Raw genomic sequence first — 15,342 nt, forward strand, 5'->3', positions numbered from 1 at the left:
GGGGGGGAAACAAAAAAAAAAGGGGGGGGAGGGGAGAGGGAGAGAGTAACCAGTAAATGGGTAATTACTGACCAAAGTATTCACAACTGCAAGTGAAAGTAGAGTGAGATCTAGAACTAATACACAGTTCTGTTTAGATGACAAAAAAAATGCTGTGTATTTTGTACCATTTCCACATTGTTAAATTACTTTGTATAATTGGCATAATTAATGATGCAATGGGTGCCGTAAAAACACTGTAAAGATACAGTAATGTCTCAAATATTTCTAATGATTGTATTTCTGATTTTGTTTTCAGAAAGACAAATTGCTTCTGGTCTTGGGTTTGCTTGGAGAAACCATATTATATCACAAAACCAATACAAGTACAGAGCAGCCTGAGATGATGATGGTGCATCACAGAATGGCATTTATTAGTATTTCACTCTTCACTGTTAGATTGCTACAAATACTTCTCCCTGTAGAAAAGGTACGACATCGCTACTTTAAAGGGATTGTTTTTTGATTTTACATTTTAAGGGGCAAAAAATGACGTTTTCCTCAGTGATTTAATACTGGGAGAATAGCCACTGGACAGAGAAATTAATCTGATTTACATTGGCTGATGTATGATCACAGAAGGCAACTTTGTCTCTTAGAGTCATAGAATCACCTAGGTTGGAAGGGACTTCAAGATCATCTAGTTGAACCATCAACCTAACTCTGACGAAAACCATCATTAAACCATGTCCCCCAGCACCATGTCAATTCATCTTTTGAACACCTCCAGGGATGGTTCCTCAACCACTTCCCTGGGCAGCCCATTCCAATGTTTGGTAACTCTTTCAGTGTAAAAATTTTTCCTAATATCCAACCTGGCGTAACTTGAGGCCATTTCCTCTAGTCCTGTCGCCTGTGACTTGGGAGAAGAGACTGACCCCCACCTCTCTACACCCTCCTTTCAGGTAGTTGTAGAGAGTGATAAAGTCTCCCCTCAGCCTCTTCTCCAGGCTGAATAACCCCAGCTCCCTCAGCCTCTCCTCATAAGACTTGTGCTCCAGACCCTTCATCAGCTTCGTTGACCTTCTCTGGACCTGTTCCAGCACCTCAGTGTCTTTTTTGTGTTAAGGGGCCCAAAACTGGACACAGTACTCGAGGTGGGACCTCACCGGTGCTGAGTACAGGGGGATGATCAGCTCTTGGGTCCTACTCGCCACACTGTTCCTGATAAAGGCCAGGATGCTGTTGGCCTTCTTGGCCACCTGGGCACACTGCTGGCTCATGTTCAGCCGACAGTCAACCAACACCCCCAGGTCCTTTTCTGCCATAGTTTTCTTCTTCAGTTATCGGTGCATTCTGCAGACTCCTCTGCAAATTTCAAGTCTTCAAAAAATATTTTTAATACCATTTTTTAATGAGTTTTTGGACTTCAATGTTCCTTTTCCTCCTATAGTGGTTTTTTCTGGTATGATGCATGGTTTGCGGAGCTGTGCTGCCCCCTGCTCGTTTATAGTATGCATGCAAGTGAGACTAGAACTCCATACTGTTTAAATCATCACTCTTAATCTGATGGAACATAGTAAGCAATTATGTTTCTTACATCGTAGTGATTTTAATTATTCTTTACTTCAAATGCAATTTAAAAGTTCTGGTTTAGCTCTTCATTTTTTTATTCCAGTTTATTTCAGATGAGAGGGCCCTTTTGTGGGATGGAAAGTGTTAAAAGATGTTTAAACCTGTATCGGTTTGCATGTTTTTAGGATCGGTTTTTATCACAGTGTAGCTTTTTCTTTTGCAGACATCCTTCAATCTGAGTAGCAGATTCATTTTCTGTTACAGCCTTGTATCACAAATATTAAGTCTTTTACTATCAATATAAGTAGTTTCTTGTACCTGAAAACGAGTGTAGACATACTAATCTAATGAATTCTTATAATTTTTGTGTTTATGTTTTTATGTGCATAATACAAAATTTCAATTCTGTCTATGACAGGAGTTGGAAAAAGAGTTATTGTATTTGAGGTCAAAATTTTCATTGAAGGACTACTGAACACTTGCAGCAAAAAAACCAAACAAACAAAGCAAAAAAAAAAAAAAAGAAATCCCAGTTCTTAGTATATGATATTGCTGTGTGGAATTGTAAACAGCTTTCTATTGAACAGAAATAATCGTGGTCTGTGTGTTCTCTGCCATCTAGTGGTTAGACAGGAAATTGACCCTGGGCAGTGCTGTGCGTGGCTGTCAGTGCAGTGCCTGGGTCATACACCCTTCTGACTGGTTGCACGTCTGACATCTAATGAACTCTCACTTTTTAATTAAAAAAAAATAAATTCTTCATACAGAACTCACTTGATATGGATTTCTTTCTCTAATTTTTAAGTAGCAGCAATAGTGAATGTACATGTTAAACGAATACAAGTGCTGTTGGTTTTACTGGTTTTTTTTCAGGCTGCTATTCTGACAGTTGTTTTCTTTTTCAAAGGCGAGTAAAGTTGTACAAAAGAGTTTGCTGAACGCTTTATTTCTTCTCTCTCTGGACTTGTCCTTCTCCTTGGAACACCCAAGCGTTCATGAATCTATTGCAGCCTACCTGGAACAGATGAGTACTGAGAACTACAGTATTTATAAACAAGCCTCAGAAGCTGCATATTCCATTGAATGCACTTGTAGCTTTATGACTGAAGTTCATAAGAAGGTGTGAAATTTTATTATATATTTCCTATAGGCAAATTTCTTTCCTCCACTTCCTTTTCTCTGTGGTAAAAACTGTAGTCTAGCATAGCTGAAGAGAATCTGTGAATATTCTGTACCATGCAAGATGTAATTAGTTTATATTTGTTTTCGCTAATACTGCTCATGATGTTTGTAAAAACAAAACAAAACAGAAAAACTTATCCTAAGTAAAAGCAAAGAAATAAACACATGGAGATTGGCAGTGGACACAAGACCTTTTATGGGCAAAGAAGTAAGAAAGAAGTACTCTATTTAAGTATATAGTGTGTGTATATGTGTGTTTCTGTATGTACGTTGCCCAGCGTTTAAATAGTTCAGAAAATTTTATCCCAGCTACTTGGCAATTGTAGCTCTAATAAACAACTACTTCTAGACTGTGTAAGATTTATCTGTTTCACTTTGTTATGAAGACAACTAATATGCTTTACTTTATTAGTTAAGAGATTCTAGCACAGTATGGAAATACTCTTTTCCATTATCCAAATGGACAAATAATTGTGCAAAATACTTGTTCCATCGATACTAAAATAAATTAACAAAATACAGAAATATAAATGTAGTTCTATCTTAAATCTGAGTTAGCCTATCCTTTATATAAGCAGGTTCTGAACTTAATAGAAGCAATGCTTTATTCATAAAATACTGTTTACAGTGAAGTTAACTGCATCAAATTTAAATGGCTTATGTTTAATGTATTTGGTAACCAAAAGTATGAAGACATATGTTCTTAAATTTAGAAACCCCAAACTTGGTCTTTAATATTAATAGTAAATTGTTAAAAGTTTAATAGTTAAATCTTTGACTATGTTATTCTCACATAAAATGCGTATTTATTTAAAAAATAATTTTATTAAAAGCATAAAGTATTCAAGGATGTGAGTATATTCTTGGGCATTTTAGACAGTGTTTTGAATAGAGTTATGATATTCATGCTGTGAAATGTTAGACATACATTATTCCCATTAACTTTAATGGAAGTTTATTTGGATTCAGCAGCTGAAGGTTTTTCAGCTCCTAGGAGTAGGTTCTAAAATTTATTTGTTTGCAGTCTATTGAATTTGGTAACCAGGTTATTTATAAACTCTTTGAGAGATTGAACCAAACCCTAGTTAGTAGATGTATTAAATGATAATAAATTCAGAAGGATTATGCAATAATATTGTATACTTTTAGCATTACTTATTTTGATAGTTTCTTTCTCTTCATTCTACTACTCAGGGGGACAAAAATCTTTCTGAATTAGTAGAATTGGCAGATCAGGCCTTGAATAGTCTACCCTACCATCAACACTTTCCCTTGCTTCAGGAATGCATTCGCTTATGCTCAAATATGTGAGTACATTACTATTTAAAAGTCTAGCTTGAGAAAATACAGTTCTTTTTATGGATAAACTTTCTCAAATAGAAGCTAAACTTGTTTATTCCTTGTATCTGAAAAATTGTTTTCTTTTAGCCATTGAAAGGTCTCTTCTAAATAAATTGTGTCATTCTCTAGCGGATTTCTTGAAAATTGAATTTCAGATGCTAAAAACCTGAAGTTTTATTCTTCTCTATGTATAATTTTTTAAGATTTTGTATATAAAGTTACTACATGATTTACAAAGAAGCAGTCTTAAAACACTTTGACCTGTCTTTCAAACTTTTAATTTCTTTGTTCAAGTGTATTTGTGTAACTTACTTTTATTTCACTTTTAGAAATCCTAAAGGACTTATTTTGTTGTAGATGCTATATAACACAGTATGGCACCTCATTTATTACACAGAATGCTTTTTAGATTTTCCACGTCTCTAGTTAGAGAATTTAAGTTACGCTGTGGTGCCTGGAAAAGTTCTGTATTGAACACTTAATTAGAAATACAAAATCTTAATTTTGTACTGATTCAGAATTTCATTTTAGGGATTTTTTCAAATGAAGCTACGTTTAAGAGCTCTCTAATACTGTTTTTAAATTATGAAATGTCAAAACACTTTTCAGGGTTCTAATGCCTTTAGAGTTAATTATTGTTTGATCACTGTTTCAGGTAACTGGAAATTCACTTCATTTTTTAAACTAACATAAATTCACTTTGTGATAGGGACATGGACTTTTACCTCTAGAAGGAAAATATTTTGAAAGCACAGAATTTTTTTTGTAATTGTATACCATGATCTAGGGAGCCTGTTAAAGCTCAACAGAATTTTATGTTTTCAGACAAACATAAATGTTTGTCAGGATCCTAATTTTGATGAAAAAATTTAAAAGAACTATGGTCCTTTATTACCTACATGTATATAAAAAAAAGATAGTGTTCAAACGTGAAGATTGATACTGCTATTTTATTTTGGCGGATATATTGTCATATCTGAACTTTTTTCTGGCCAGTCATTTTTCAGGATGTATACCTTTTCAGAAAGTATTTTTTTGAAATTATGCTGAAATTTAACAGGCAAATTTTTGAACACATTTTTGGGTGGGTACTGTAACATAAATAAATAAAGTAAATAAATAAGTAAATAGTTAAATGAATTATTTTTCATTTTTTAGTTGGAATTCTGCTGAGGCTAACTCATTGCTTCAGGCTGAGGGTCAGAAGGTGCTTCTCCATCTATTGTCTCATCCTTTGCTGAATATAAAAACTGAAGCTTATCGCTGCTGTTTGGAATTGGTGAAGGTTAGAACTAATGCTTAATGCTCTTTGTGTTGCACTAAATAATGCATATTATAAGATTTCCTCATCAGAAGCATTTTAATGCAAATACTGTTTACTGTGTTGTATACTGTGAAATCTCCAAGTCCTTTTATGTGCTGGTTATTTTAAAACCTTAATTTGTTGTTGCTGGTTTTGGGAGGGTTGTTTTGGTTTTGATGTAGTTTTATATGGGTATTTTGTCACTGCCTTAGTTTTTCATAAAGATAACCCAAGGGATAAAAAGCATGAACTTCCTAAAAGTATGACTGTGTTCTATTTTAAGAATGGCAACATCATATTAATCAGGTCTTTTTAGGTATTCAGTAGTATTGGCTCTCTAAATAAAAAACACTTTTCTATTTTGATATACTACTTAGTTGTAATTCTTGTTTTCTATAATGGACACCAGCTAAATTTATTGGGCTTATAGTGCAATTCACTAATGTACAAAGATTCTGGAGCTAGCCTTTTGCAAAAAAAAAAAAAAAACAACAAAAAACCACCCCAAACACCAAAACCCTACTGAATGACATTTGTATCTTTTTGTGAGATTTTTACCTCTCTGTTTCAGGTTTGCTTATTTTAATGTAATACCAACGAAAGTATAAAGTTTGCCAAATTCACTATTATTTAAAATAAAACCAAAATTAATTTGTGTTTCGTAGTGCTGTGTAGGAATAGGATTTTTCAGTCACTGATTTATAAAGCTAGTCTTGTTTTCCTGGGCTTTCAGAACTGTAGTTTTCCAAACTGCATGGAGAAAACCTTTCACTGGATGACAATTTCAGACAGTCTATAAAATAAGATGTAGTGGAGACTATCTTGAATTTTAAAACTAACCAACTTCATTTTTACTGAAGGACTGTTTAGGTATTCATAATATTGCAAAGCCTGTGTCTTCAATCTGCCACGGAGTACATTTTCTTTTTCATCCAAAAGTTTTATATGAAATCTGTGCGTTTGGCCTTCAGGAAGATAAGAATGAGGTACTGTGTTTAGTAGATATATTTATAAGTTGATGTGCATGCAAAGTAGGTGTTGATATTCCCTATGGTGGTCTGAGGCTTACTTGAAGTTTTGTCTCCATACGGTTTCTTGTATATAGAAAGGCTATGCAAATAGTGAAATTGTAAATGGTAAGATTTTTTTAATGATGAGCCAAAAGAATGTTCTATACATGGGATGCTATTAGATGTAATAAAGACCAATGAAAAATTAAATAAGCTATGGTTTTTTTTAATCTATTCCTGTAATATATTCAACCCGAATAAAATGTGCGTGTGATGAAATAGTACGTATAATGGAAAACATGAAGTGTCAAGTCTTTGTAAAGGTGGGATGACCTCTGAGATGTGTGTGCTGGTTGAGGAGCAAAAAGACACTTTAAATCTGAAATATCTTTGCGATAAAAATGTATTTCATCACTACAAACATATCTTTGTTTAAGTTTAGCTACCTGACTATTACAGGAGTGTTTTATAGTCTAAGGTTCATTTATATGCATGAATGCTTAACATATATCCATATATATCCATATATAACATATATCCTCACTAAGTAGGGAGTTCTGAGAGGGGAAAAAATTACTTGGGTAATTTGTAACTACTTTATAGCTAATCTATAAGGTCTCTATAGTCAAAGGGGAAAGAACTTTGAGTAACAAATATTTTTTTAACCTTTTTTCTTCAGCTTGTCTCCTGAGGAGATTTGTTTTTGTTAACACAGTACTGCGCACAATTCCATTTAGCAGCTATTTTTTAGATGTTAGCATTTTAAAAGGAAAAATAAAATATCTTTGACAATGTGCTATGTATTTGTACTTTGTATATAATTTATCTTGTCCAAGAAAAGCATTTATTTTCTTTGACTACTCCCTTCGATGCCTTATTAAAAAGACTGCCAGTTTTCTCTCTTAGTGATTGGTCAAGCATAACAAATAGACTTCAATTGATACTGAATTTTAAAAGATTGTAGAGAAAGAGAATGAACGTTTACAAAATTATCCTATTTTGTTCTCTTTACCTTATAATGCATTCTTATTATTCTTCTAACAAAATATGTAATGAAGATCGTATCCAATAATCTGTTTTTATTTCTTGGATGTGTATCCGCTACTTAACTTTTCATAAAGCACAGCTTAATCTTTCAGACATGTGGCAATTCCAAGGTTGGGCTTAAGATATGTCATGTGATTTTACAAATCCAGTCCCTTAAACATGGGCTAGAGTGATATTATTAAAGGCTTTTTTTTGTTGCCTGGGGTGAGAGGATTTTTAGCTCTGGTGTAAAATGCAGGTTTTTAGCTACTAAAGGCCAGTGGTTTTACACTATTTAAGGAAGAGTTTCTGAGAAGCTGGTTTTTTTTTTCCCTCTGTTCCCATTGTAGTAATAAATTAAAAGTAAATACTTCAATATTGCATATAGTATGCATTACATACTATATACAGGATACATTCATACAGTATACGTGCTGTATCATATGCTTCTTTTTTCTTTTTGATAAAGAGCTTCAGATGAATTCATGTACAATTTGAAATATTTGGTAACCTTCCTAGTTTGACTGTTTGCCTCAAGAAAGTTAAATGATCACATAACAGGCTTTTATCTTTAAAACTTCTTAAATCTCTTTTCTTCCTGTATCTTCAGAAGCATATCATACAGGCTGAGAAATGACCCAGAAATGTAGAGCCAGGAAAGAAAAGAAACAGAATTTGTTTAACCTGCAGGATAGAGGGACCAATAGGTCTAGAAGTTGAAGTAATGATTTATTTTATTTCAGAAAAGACAAACTGGAGTTCTAAGGGAAAATGATTGGGTGCTATTTAGGAAGAACCATTCATGTGTTTTCACTGAGAAACTTTTCTAACAACCTAATGTTTAGTGTGACTGACAATTTAAAAGTAGCATTCTGCAGTGACAGTATTTTGTTTGTAGATCCTTTCTCTTTGAGATGTTTTTGTATAACATTTCCAATTACAGCATTGACAAACTGACCTAGACACATCTGCAGTTGCATCCATTGCTTTTTTTTTTGTAATTGAGCAGGTGAACTCTACAGCCAAGGCCATTCTGATGCATCTATTGCAGGGACGATTAGTAATGGCAGTATTGACTTGGAACAAGTTTATTGAGGCCCTCTGTCCTGTCATTCCTGTTCTACAGGTACTTCTGAGTGCTTTAATCTCAATTTAATATATGAAATCATGTAAACAGCAATACTGTCATGTTAAACAACAAACAGGATATTCACCTAAGTAGTAGGCTGAAGACAGATTAACAGTAATATACCTACACACTTGTTTTGTCAGATGTCAAATGGTCAAAAGTTTTATAGAGGTCATAATGCCAGCCAAACTTACTACTTTAAATTTGTGACAAATTTTAGCCTGGTATTACTAGAATGTGAAACTTTGAAATGTTGTAGGGAAATCAGCAATTATTGACTGACTCCTTAAATGAGGACCTTGCTCCTCAGTATTATCATAAATTGAAAAAACTGCTCATGTAACTTAAGCCCTTACATAAACTGCACAAAATCAGGGCAAAAATGGGAAGAAACTGCGAGTACAATGGACCATGAAATAGGAAGCTCAGACAGAAAAATATGCAGAGGAAATACACCAAGAACTTGAAAGTGGTAGGAGAAAAGTTACTTCAGAGCTTTCTCATGCAGTAATATCAGCTTTTCTGTGTTACTAACAAACATAGCTTCCATTGATATTCAAGATTAAATAGGTAGGTGTTTAATATAAGCTATAGGCTAAACATGTGAGAAAGAACTTACGCCTGCTCTTATTTTTGTCAGTAGAATTTTTCTCTATAGCCTGTAGTGGCTATGTACAATAGATGCCTGAACACACCATACCTAAGGCCTATATTCACCTAATGCATATAAAATGTCTTGTATTTTACTCTACTATTTAAATATTTGCAGAATCATTACTTGATGTAACTGAAATTAATCTGCAGAAATTGAATGTTTTCTTAAAAGCTATTTCTTTTTTTTTGGGGGGGAGGGAATGTTGCTCCTTCCCCACCCTCACTTGGCCCTAAAAGGGGAATCACCTTGTCTAATATGCTAAGTTAGTAAGTGGACTTTCTTAATTTTGGAAATTTTTGTTTGTTATTTGTTCGTTTTAGGGTTATGCTGACACAAAAGATGCACTAGGTAACTGTATCCTAAATTTGAGTGAAACATCCTCTGACAAAGGAGAGGGTATTCTCCCTGGAATTACTAGAGTACAGGCCGCTCTGCGTCTTCTCTTCTCAAAAAAGCAGTTGTAAGTAATGTCCTGGAGCTTTTCAGCACATTTCTAATGTTGATGACAAAAATGTCTGCTTTAAAAAGCAGTGGTTTAATTTGAAAGGTAGATTAAGCAATATTGAGTTGAGTAAGTGCTTCCCCCATCTTAATTTTATAAACTAATTAATTTTTAACTATACAGCTAAAATTTTCCAATACGAGAATTTTATATACTAATTTTAATTTTTTACTCCTGTAGGGTTCGTTCTATAGCACTTAAACATCTAATGTTCCATCTTTTGAACGAAGAAGGGGCAAACCTGAAACGCCCGGATCTGCATGGTAGCGTGCTTTCCAACATATCCAACTTATTTATTCTAGAAAGAGCTGTTGAGCTAAAATTGGATGATAAAAAGGAGTCGATATTTAAGGTGAGTAAACAGTTCAAATGTTGTGTTGTTGATCGGCTCTTCTACCTACCCAATCACTAAAGTTATCCATTTTTGAAGGTTGCAGTTATTTCATACAAATTGGCTTGCTTCATAAAAAGAAATGTGTTGAAATATTCCTTCCATATGAATTTAAAGAGTAGTTTTTATGCTACCATATGCAACAATAAGAAAAGAATTAAGGATTCCTTTTTGCTTCTTTTTTTTCCCCTCTCTGCAAATAAGTTAACAGCAAGACTTAACTTGAGTATGAAAAGCGGAGGCCTGCTGTGTTTACAATTTCATTGTGCATGGGGAGAGTCTGATTTTACTCACATAGAGCTTTTTTTTCCCTTGCAAAATCAATTTTTATTGAAACAGGCACAAATAATTTGTAGTATGAAATATTCTAAAACAGATTACAAATTTATGTCTGTGTTTTCTTAAAACTGCTGCCTTTGCAAAGTGAAAAACAAATCACAAGTATTTGGCATATGGGAAACTTGTATCTCTCTTGTTTTTCTTTTTTTTTTACCATCTCTCCTCCATTTTTCTTCCTTCTTTACCATTTAATGCTTTCATATTAACAACAATATATTAAAGAAATGCTAACATGCTTGCTCTCTGAAAAGAAATTATTCTGACCACACATTGTATACTTCATTTATATTCTTCCCCTCTATCCTTCAGAAAGTTAGGACCTGAAATTTGTATGGATATGTAGTATTATTATTTTTTTTTTTTAACCCTATGGGTATTAAAAAGTCAGTCCTCTTCACAGACTTAGAAGCATCTTCTAACATTTCTGTGTAGTGTTGACTTTTCTGTAGTCCTGCATAAATTAAGCATTATTTGTTAGAAATCTGTTTCTGTTGTGCCCTAGTAACTATTGTCTTGTTATATTCCACGGGTAGGAATTTAGATTTTTTTTCTTTCTACTTTCTGTTAGGAAATTTCGCTGGTTACCTTGTTTCCTAATAGAGTACTGAATGCAAATCTAATATAGTTTTACTTTTAGGCAGAAACTGTTGAAAAGCTGTATGACATCTTTACTTCTGATGCTGTTGACCTAGTTTTACGAAAGTCTGCAGCTGAGCAGCTCACTATCATTTTAGAAGGTAAAATTTATGTTCATGTGCTGATCATTGCGTAAGCTTGCAGTTTTGCTAGGTTTTCTGTATGTTTCTACTAAGGGCACTCTTTATAATTTTGATCTATATTGTTGGACCAGAATTTTAACACTATTGTGGATAACCTACCAATTTATATAAAAAATAGTTATTTTTTGTTGTTGCCCTCAAGAATAAGAAATGGTGGACTTATTATTCTAAAAACCAGCTCCCTTGGGTAATAGAGGAGTAAAGCATGTAAGAGCTTTTTCTGCTTTTCTTTTTTAATGTTTGCCAATTTGTTGATCTGTCTCAGAACTAATGGTACTTCAAATTTGTTGCTATTGCTAACTCAAATCATCAGTCTTGCGTGAGGGAGGCAATGGTCAATATAAAAAAAAAAAATATATATATATATATTTGGTTTTGTTATATTTCAATTCAGAAAGTTAATTCTTAGATTTACAGGCTAGCCAAAGGGATTTTATATTTAGTGAATAACTGCTATCATTCTGAATTTCTTCCTCCATTTTGAGTTAGCTTAAGTAGTAACAACAGCTAAAATGGATTGAAATGTCACTTGTGTGAATGAAGGTTCAGTAAACTCAAGCTAATATTTCACGATTATACCCTCTTTCAATATCAAGGGACAGACTCCCCGTGGCATTTCATCTAATATGTTTGCAGGGAAAGTGTTCCTTCTTTTATTCTTTGTGATCAGTCACTTACATCATAACTTTGCATTACAGGTGCAATCAATCCTTGTTTGACTGAAATTGAGTTGCACTGGGGATCGCTGTAATTGTAGAACATAAAGTTCTCATGGGAAGTTATTTAAGAGTCTAGTGTTCAAGAGGTTACTATAGTCAGATAACAAGGCTTGTGGAGGCTTGCCTTGGTAGTGCTAGAGCTGTACTTGCTCTGTTGATTGGCAATTTTGGAAACTTGTTCTTAACAGCAAGCGTTTGTGATCTTGCAGAAAGAAGCTTAATGTTAAATTGGTGCAGAACCAGTGATTTTTACAATTTTTTTTTCCTACAGATATCAAAATGCATGGCACTGTGAAAAAGTTGGGTGTGATAGAAAAGATTTTGTCTTACCTTAATGAATGTATACATGTAGATGGCAAGGTAAAACTATTGCTAAAAGTTCTTCTGCAAGCATTGCACAGCATGATGGTAGTAGAATTCACCTTTTCTGCACTTATAACACAGAATAATTCATTAATGCATTAATTCTGCACAGAATACAAATATTTAATAACAATTTTAATTGCAATATGTGGTTTGTTTATTACATTTTTGATAATGGTAAGGTTCAACAACAAGAATTAACAAAAGAAGACTGGTTTGCCTACCTATGAAAATAGTCAGCCAGAGAACTAATTATGTTTAGTGTGGCTCAGAAATATAACAGAACTTCCTTGAAGCTTTCTCAGTAGGGACTAAAAAAAAAATTTTAATGATATTAAAAAAAAAGTGTTACGTTGTATTTCATAGTCTCTAAACATAATGAGAAGTTATTGTAAATGGGAATCTACATGTCAGGTTGAGTTTCAGGTATAAATAATTTCATATACAGCTGCGTATGAAATTCTACTTCTTCAAGTGTTAACATTCAGAAATATGTTTGCCTTTGTGTTGGTAGAAGTTTTTGATCCCAAATGATCTGCTCTGTGTAATAATGGGAAGATGTTTCCTCTGCAAAATAGCTAAGCAGTCTTACTCCTGTCTCTTTAACACAACCAATAGAGGTCACATCCCTAGTGCTCTCGAGTTCTGGCATTCAAACTACTTCCCAAGAAAATGTACATTCACCATTTACCAGAATAGAAAAGCTATTCACCAGAGCTATTCACCAGAACAGAAAATAATTGAAGTAGGAGCACTGCTCACCTCTTGTTTGATAAAGCTTAGTCTAAACACAAAGTAGTGCTAGTTTCATTAGGTCAAAGAAAGACCATGTAGGTTTGATTGAATAAGTCATTAGGACACTGTCCAGAGAGAATATAGCCCAGATTCTGGTTCTCCCCTCAAATGATTTTTGTTTTCATCCTAAAATCAATAGAAAACAAAAATAAACAAAAAAGAAACAAAAGACATTGCCTGTTCTTAGAAAAGTGACTACCAAGAAAAAGACAACAGATGTAGTAGACAGAAAAAGCACCATTTAAATAAGGCTTTATATATGGCTATGCAAAAGACTCTTTTCATACTATAAAAGCAGGGCTTTTGTTTATTCAATATTAAACTAAACTATATTTGGTGATGTGGTTTACAAAATAACATTTAAATGCAGAACAAGCAACGTAATGGTGCTGTGAAAGACATCCTGTCTTCTCATTCTTAGGAACAGTGACTTTGGTCATATTTTTGGCCATTCACTGATACTGTAACTTTTTGCAAGCTGCTTTACCTTCTTAGGTTACTTGATCTGAAACACTGGAACCCAGAAAATGAATGTGATACAATGAGTTATTTGCATTTAAAAAAAATGAGTAAGCTTATATGGTTGTAAATATTTGAGGTTTTTTGGAAATCCTTCAGCTCACTTATATGCTTCTTAAAAATACATATTTTTGAAGCAAAAATTATAATTTTGTTGTGATGCCAGAGACCAATAAAATGATCATCATTTACTAATGAAATAACACCAGAAGTGAATAAATATTTTCTAATGAACATGCAGCTTTTGTCTGGATGAAATGTGCTTGTCTAAGAAAGATCTAGGTTCCTCTACCATAAATGATGGAATGTATTGCTTCATAGCTTGACAGTTTGTATTAAGCATCTCATAATATATTATCCTAATTGTTATCTGTATTCAATATTTTTTTTTCCTCTGTTCCTGAAGCTTATGGAATCCATAGTGTTACCATGTCTAACACTGTTATGCAAACTTGTATATGCTGATCCAGTTGTTCGTCTGTCCCTAGCGCAGCAATCGTCTTTACTGCTTTCACTGTTCAGAGGTAAAGATTCTATTTTGACCTTAGTACATATGTGGAAAGAAAATGTGTGAAATATGGTTAGATGTTTAACCAAAAGCCTCCTTAAGAACTTTGGATTGCCTTGTAGTCTCGAATATTTAAAAGGTATACCATTATGTGCTCGTGTTACCCATGTTGTAGTATCTGTTGAAGATGTTGGCAAAATGACTGTGGAAATCAGTTGTTTTTAGCCAGTGTCCTTCTATGTATTATTAAATGCCAATGTTTTCCTAACTTTTTTTTTTAAATCTTTATCACATTTAGTTTCCCTGATATTCCAAAATGATCGTGCTGTTGTAACTGAAACTACAGTATTGCTTTGTCTTCTCTTGTTTGATGAAGTAGCAAGAACAGAAACGTGGTATGGAAAAAGTTATTTCATGCTCTAGTCAAAATTTCAAGGTTTTAATGAAAATACTTTTTTATATATATCCAAAGATATTATGCTTCAAACTTTTATATAACCAAAATTGCGTATTTGTAGCTCAAACAAATTGCTTCAATATTTGGGTTGCATGCTGTATAGTTCTGTATGGCATAATTTTGCAGTTTAAATACTTTGTACATCAGTGTTAATTGTAAGCTTACTTTAATTTTCGAAAAACCCTGATTGGTCTGTAATCCATCTTTTCTATAAATGGAAACTGTAGGCATGGGTTTTTATACTTAATTAGAATTGTCCTATTTGGCTTTTTAGCAGTTGTCTTTAAAACAACATTCCTCAGCTTATGATATTTTATTACCTGGAATTTGCATATAATTAAAAAAATATTTTTAGAATTCACACGCATGAAATATAATGAAAAGAATTATAATGCCGGGATTTTCTTAAATAGACAAAGGGAATCAAGTATTTCCTGTGGTATGTTAACTTTAATTTTGTTTTTATGTGCAGCATGTCTGCAATAAATATTCTGTAGGTGCATTCTAAGAACTATTTTAATATTGCATAATCATGAAGAAACATTTATTAATGCAAATTACTCATCAGTGAGTTACTAAAGAGCTAGCTAGAGGAGAAAATACAGCTATATATGAATAATAAAGAAATAAGTGTAGCATTGGTAGAAAATGGAAGTTTAAAATAGGGAATAATATCTATAACTTAATCTCTTGCAGGGGTGATGGGATAACCATTAATGATACTGGCCTACCTGCCTTTAGTTTACCTGTTGCTGTTGTTAGAAGGTATG

The 15,342-nt window shown here is 33.3% G+C and overlaps 1 protein-coding gene across 1 annotated transcript in view; it reads left to right on the forward strand.

Annotated features, from left to right (window-relative positions):
* RTTN (rotatin) overlaps positions 1-15,342 on the forward strand; it is an 82,398-nt gene that overhangs the window by 17,529 nt on the left and 49,527 nt on the right. Inside the window, exons 11-23 of the mRNA XM_014938445.1 lie at positions 299-469; positions 2,462-2,674; positions 3,931-4,043; positions 5,236-5,362; positions 6,241-6,366; positions 8,426-8,542; positions 9,521-9,660; positions 9,883-10,054; positions 11,070-11,169; positions 12,202-12,290; positions 14,014-14,131; positions 14,414-14,510; positions 15,269-15,337. Coding sequence (XP_014793931.1) covers positions 299-469; positions 2,462-2,674; positions 3,931-4,043; positions 5,236-5,362; positions 6,241-6,366; positions 8,426-8,542; positions 9,521-9,660; positions 9,883-10,054; positions 11,070-11,169; positions 12,202-12,290; positions 14,014-14,131; positions 14,414-14,510; positions 15,269-15,337 — 1,652 coding nt within the window. The remainder of the gene's footprint in view (positions 1-298; positions 470-2,461; positions 2,675-3,930; positions 4,044-5,235; positions 5,363-6,240; positions 6,367-8,425; positions 8,543-9,520; positions 9,661-9,882; positions 10,055-11,069; positions 11,170-12,201; positions 12,291-14,013; positions 14,132-14,413; positions 14,511-15,268; positions 15,338-15,342) is intronic.

The sequence above is a fragment of the Calidris pugnax genome, unplaced genomic scaffold (genome assembly GCF_001431845.1).
Source record: "Calidris pugnax isolate Ruff unplaced genomic scaffold, ASM143184v1 scaffold13, whole genome shotgun sequence".
NCBI lineage: Eukaryota > Metazoa > Chordata > Aves > Charadriiformes > Scolopacidae > Calidris > Calidris pugnax.